Here is a 6000-nt window from a genome sequence, read left to right as displayed (position 1 = left end):
CGAGTACTCACCAGTGGTTAAGCACTCGAATACGTGATGTAAATGAGGCTTAATTGCCTCAGCTGTGCAGCAAGAGAAACAAGGGGTTATTGACTCATAAGTCCATTGTATATCATGCACTCCAAATAGCATGCACTCGTCCTATTGGACACATTGCAAGACTCACTACTGTGCACTTCCTCCAAGCCGGAGGGAGGAAGTGCGCAGTAGTGAGTCTTGAAACGCGTCCAATAGGACGAGTGCAAGCTATTTGGAGCGCATGATATACAATGGACTTCTGGGTAAATAACCCCATTTCCTTGCCATACAGCTCAGGCAATTAAAATACATTTTTAAAAAACGCTATGGGCTATCAATTTACTGACACGCCTGCCCTACCCCCAATCAACCTAGATCTTCCATACTGTCCGATTTTTAGTCAAAACCAAGCAAAAGTAATCGATCTGACCTTTACTCAATCCAATCTGCAGGGAATCAAATGGGAGGGGGAAAAAAAAAAAAAATCGAGGAAGTGTATGGGCACCTTAACTGGTTACACGTTTCTGTATATTTGAAAGCTACAAAACATTTATATTCATTTCCATGGTAGTGATTTTTTTTTTACATAGAAAAAACAGCAATGATTTGAATATAAAGGCATACTGCAACGGATTGTGAAAATATGCAGTGCTAACAAGGAGGTGGAAACCAAACAAAACAGATGATGTGTTAGAGAGCAGACATTTTGCATACAATACTTTAAAGCAAACCAGAGACGAAGCGCCCTCATGTATTTTACCATGTATATCAGCGGGAACATTAGAGAAAACACCTACCTTGCTTTCTGTTTCATCCTTGACTGCTCAGCCTGCTTGTTATCAATCCTGATAAAATCCCCAACTGAGCGTTCAGTCTGGCTTTGCTCAGGAATCATAGCAGAGCCAGAAGGGGGCAGGCTTGGGCTTGAAAAGACATCAGAGAAGACAGACTCAGCTATGATGATTCCTGAGCAAAGCCAGACTGAATGCTCAGTCTGGGATTTCATTAGGGCTGATAATTGGCAGACTGAGCAGAGAAGGATGAAGCGGAGAGCAGGTTAGGCGTTTTCTCTAATGTTCCCACTGACAAATATGGTAACATACATGAGGGTACTTAATCTATGGTTCACTTTAAGGGCTAGGATAGACTAGAAATCGCAAAACGCTTTGTCAGCGTTTTATGTTGCATTTTCCAGCGGTTAAGGTAAATCATATACTGCGTACTGGAGCACAAACGCTTAGGGCTCTTTCACATTAGGGCAGATTTTCTGCGTTTCAACGCAAAGGGTAAAGTTTGCGTTACCCAAGGTGAAATTGAAGTCCATAGACTTTCATTTTAGCTTTCACATATAACGCAGCCTTTTTGTGCGTTGCGTTACACTGCACCCAGGCGCAGTTTTTCGGCCAACGCTAGCTTTATGCGTTACAATGTTAGTCAATGTAAAACGCATAGTATGCGCGTTTTTCATCCGTTAACGCAGGCAATCAGTCCCAGAATGCAACAGAGGAACAATGTAGAAAGTTGAAAACTAAAAGAAAAAAAAATACCTGCGTTTTTTATGTGCTGTAACGCATTGAAAACGGATTAAAAACGCACACTCACTGCAGTGCACCGCATATCAAAACGCATTAAATCGCATACAACAAAACGTATGCTTTGAGCGTTCTCCAACGCAAGCTCTGATGTGAAAGAGCCCTTACAAAATGCTGCATGTGCTGCATTTGCGATTTTCAAAATCTCAAGCACTCTAGTGGGCTCAATACCACTAACTTACACTAGCAAAGAGTTTTTGAAAGGCCCGGGCGATTGTCGGCGTTTCAAAAACGCGCCCAAAACCGCTTAAGTGTGTCCCTGGCCTAAACAAGTTTGGCTGGGTTTCACTCCAATGGCTGTACACGGATGACCAAAGTTTAGGAAACACTGGACTAATTCATAAATAATTGGATAGCCTTTTCCAGAGGACGTCGAAGTGGGCAACAAAAGGCAGAAGAGAAACAAAAAACACAGGATCCTATGTTGTACAATTCAGCAACAAATTCCCAAACTGATCTTCGCAAATTAAAGTGGGGTAATTAAAAAAAAAAAAAAAAAGCCTATGAATATACCTGCATCTGTCCACATCATCCCCACCCACCGAAAAACAAAAATTACTAAAATGGAACTTTATCAACACTAGCTTAAATCACATCTACTACTTGATGTTACATGATTTCAATACAGCTATATACGGTACAATTATACAAAAATGTGTTAACATCTAAAAAACAAAACAAAACAAAAAATAGCAAACCTATTAAAGTTTTGTTTCCATTTTTTTGCATTTTTTTTACGTTTTCTTACAGGAAAAATACTTTTGAAGTATGCATTTAATACAGTAACTGTCCATTCTTTTAAAGAAAAATCTACTGCAAGCAAAAAAAGTTATCGACCTCCGGAATTAATCACGCAGCATTTACGAAGCATATCCCCAAAAAACAGTGTACAATATGCACACTTGGAAAAAAAAAAATAGAAAATAAAATTAAAAAACATAATCCAAGAAAAGGTGAGCGTCCGTATAGAAGTGTGAACATCCGATTATTGGACAATTGTGGCGTCAAGTCTCCATATAGATGTGGGGGTCCGGGTACTCTTCTGCTGGGGTGGGCTGCGGCGGTGGGAGGGGGAACTTTACAAAAAGAAACACTTCGAAAACCGGGTAGCAGGGTAACAGCCTCGTAAGCACTGGATCGGAGGAGTCCGTTGTGGGATTTACTACAGTACTTTATCAAAACTGTCTTAGACCAGTAGGTTTCTTTTAAAATGTATTCCTGGAAATCATGTACAAAGGAGGGGGGGAGGCATAATCTGATCACGCACCGGTTAAGACGTCTGTCCGACTGGCAAAGTGTTACTGGTTGTTTTTGGCTTTAGCGTGTGTTAAAATGTGAGATTTCAGATTGGTTGACTGGGCGAATTTCTTGTTGCAGCCGTCAAAGGGACAAACATAGGGCCGGTCCCCGGTGTGAATCCGCACGTGAGTGCGCAAATTGAAGTCCAATGAGAATCGCTTTCCGCAACCTTCAAATGTGCACTGGAAAAAGGGAAGGGAGGCAAAAAAAAAATCAATTAAAAATCTATAGCGAAATATAAAGAATAAACCTCTATATAGTCAAGTCATGCACAAGTATTAGGTGACCACAAAATAGACGGACCTCTAAAGTCTACACATTCCAGAACATAGTATTGTCTTGCCTCAGTAGGTACTCTTGGCGCAGGGGGCCCCGGCAACAGAGGGCGTACCCATGTCACAGGGAGCCCTGGCCACAGACGGGGTACCCATGTCACAGGGAGCCCTGGCCACAGACGGGGTACCCATGTCACAGGGAGCCCTGGCCACAGACGGGGTACCCATTTCACAGGGAGCCCTGGCCACAGACGGGGTACCCATGTCACAGGGAGCCCTGGCCACAGACGGGGTACCCATGTCACAGGGAGCCCTGGCCACAGACGGGGTACCCATGTCACAGGGAGCCCTGGCCACAGACGGGGTACCCATGTCACAGGGAGCCCTGGCCACAGACGGGGTACCCATGTCACAGGGAGCCCTGGCCACAGACGGGGTACCCATTTCACAGGGAGCCCTGGCCACAGACGGGGTACCCATTTCACAGGGAGCCCTGGCCACAGACGGGGTACCCATGGCACAGGGAGCCCTGGCCACAGACGGGGTACCCATGGCACAGGGAGCCCTGGCCACAGACGGGGTACCCATGGCACAGGGAGCCCTGGCCACAGACGGGGTACCCATGGCACAGGGAGCCCTGGCCACAGACGGGGTACCCATGTCACAGGGAGCCCTGGCCACAGACGGGGTACCCATGTCACAGGGAGCCCTGGCCACAGACGGGGTACCCATGTCACAGGGAGCCCTGGCCACAGACGGGGTACCCATTTCACAGGGAGCCCTGGCCACAGACGGGGTACCCATGTCACAGGGAGCCCTGGCCACAGACGGGGTACCCATGTCACAGGGAGCCCTGGCCACAGACGGGGTACCCATTTCACAGGGAGCCCTGGCCACAGACGGGGTACCCATTTCACAGGGAGCCCTGGCAACGGAGCTGCAGAATATTAGGCAGAAAAAAAGAGAGAAAGACTCCAAATGAGAAACTTTACCAAATGTCCCCAATATTCATTCAGGAAAACTGATCACAGAAAAAAAAAAAACACGTAAACAAAATCACACCATAAGATGGCAAATTCACTAAAAACAAGTGTTCACCCTAGACTGGGTCCATCTCACATATCCAGGTGAGGTCTTGCTGGGCAAAGGAAGGAGGATTACCTGAAATGGCTTCTCGCCAGTGTGGACCAGCTGATGCCTCTTCAGCTTTGAGCTTTCGACAAAGGCCTTGCCACATTCGGCACAGACGTGTACCCGTGGACCGTGTGTGTGTAGATGTTTCCTCATCGCAGAGTTATCCCTGAACATCTTGGTGCATCCCTGCAAATTAGACACGAACAGTGTTCACATTTCAGAGACATTACGATGAGTCGGAAAAGTCCAATACTGCAGCCATTCATGTTCTCAATTGTGTGGCAGGCAGAGGTGTGCCTATCGGCAGGGTCACTTGTAGGCTCAGGCAAGCTAGGCAGACGACGCTTCTTGGAGGGGGTGTTAGAAAACTGAACCAAGCACATGGTTTTAAAGTGAACCAGAATTGAAGCAAGAAGAAAAGAGCTGGCACATCCAAAGTTAGTCTTTATTGGTTCCATGTAAAAGAATATAGCCAACGTTTCGGAGCCATGTAGGACCCCTTTATCAAGGCAATGTTTGCTCAGAGGCATAAATCTGTCTGCCGCTGTACAAAGGTTCCTGTAGTGGGAGTCTGGCTCCCCTAGACACTTGCAGGAAAGGGATGTGTATTCATCTGGGATCAGCAGCAGCAGCAGCAGATTTCTGCCTCCGAGCAAACATTGCCTTGATAAAGGGGTCCTATGTGGCTCTGTAACGTTGGATATATTCTTTTAATGGAACCATCAAAGCAAACGCTCCTAGTGGGTTTCTTTACCACTCTAAGGCCAGAAACCCACTAGAAGCGATTTCTAAGCGCTAGTCAGTGTTTTCCCCAGGACCAATTAGGTGGGCGGGCCGCCTGGCTATTTTGAAACCCCGCCCGGGTGCTTCAAGGCCCACCCACATTTCCTCAGTTCTGCTCTGCCATCATGGGCTGATACGCGCTGCCGTCCGAGTGGGTCTCCCTCTGAATAGCTGTCCCTAGTTCCGGCTGCGCTGCCCGCCTGGTGCCTGTAGTTGTCAGATCTTCAGATTAGCGGCAGCCCGCATGCATATGAGAGAGAAGCGATGTGCGGTAATGCGATATAGGCTTCAAATATTGGAAGTGACGTCACTTCCTGTATTTGAAGTCTATGGCGGCCCCCTCCAGTACTCTCATCCCTCTCCCACCGTACAGTGGGCCGGGCCAGTGCTCCTTTGGGCTGCAGTCTCCAGTGTCATCATGGCTTTGAAGAAAGTCAGCGTGAACGCTCAGCCGCACCAGATCAGAAGCCGGGTACAAGCAGGCTTAGGAAGTGGGTCACAGTGTTCCAGCAGAGTGGCAGGACAGGGTGCTGTGGTCGGGGTGGACGGGCGCTACTATATCAAGGAGGCCATCCAGCTCATCTTCCAGATCGTGGCAGGGATGCTCAAATTCGGATTCGGGAGATACCCGGATAGTTGCTATCCGGATATCTCCCAGTAAACCTGTGCGGGGTGGGCAATCTTACCTGCCTGACGTCCTCTTCATCCATCCCTGGCGCATCACGTGACTAAAAACACTTCCTTCTTCAACCTGGAAGGAGGAAGTGTTTGTAGTCACGTGACTGCTGCATGGACCGCATCGTGGGAGGCGCCAGGGACAGACGAAGAAGACGTCAGAGAGGTAAGATTGACAACCCTCCCCCCGCACAGCTTTACTGGGAGATATCCGGATAGCAACT

The 6000-nt window shown here is 47.5% G+C and overlaps 1 protein-coding gene across 1 annotated transcript in view; it reads right to left on the bottom strand.

Annotated features, from left to right (window-relative positions):
* Positions 1-868: 868 nt before the first annotated feature.
* YY1 (YY1 transcription factor) overlaps positions 869-6000 on the bottom strand; it is a 28609-nt gene continuing 23477 nt past the window's right edge. The window contains exons 4-5 of the mRNA XM_068254694.1: positions 4346-4504; positions 869-3091 (exon numbers count right to left, since the gene is read on the bottom strand). Coding sequence (XP_068110795.1) covers positions 2909-3091; positions 4346-4504 — 342 coding nt within the window. The 3' untranslated portion in view covers positions 869-2908. The remainder of the gene's footprint in view (positions 3092-4345; positions 4505-6000) is intronic.

Source organism: Hyperolius riggenbachi, chromosome 9, assembly GCF_040937935.1.
Source record: "Hyperolius riggenbachi isolate aHypRig1 chromosome 9, aHypRig1.pri, whole genome shotgun sequence".
Lineage (NCBI taxonomy): Eukaryota > Metazoa > Chordata > Amphibia > Anura > Hyperoliidae > Hyperolius > Hyperolius riggenbachi.
This window is presented reverse-complemented; position numbering and strand designations above follow the sequence as displayed.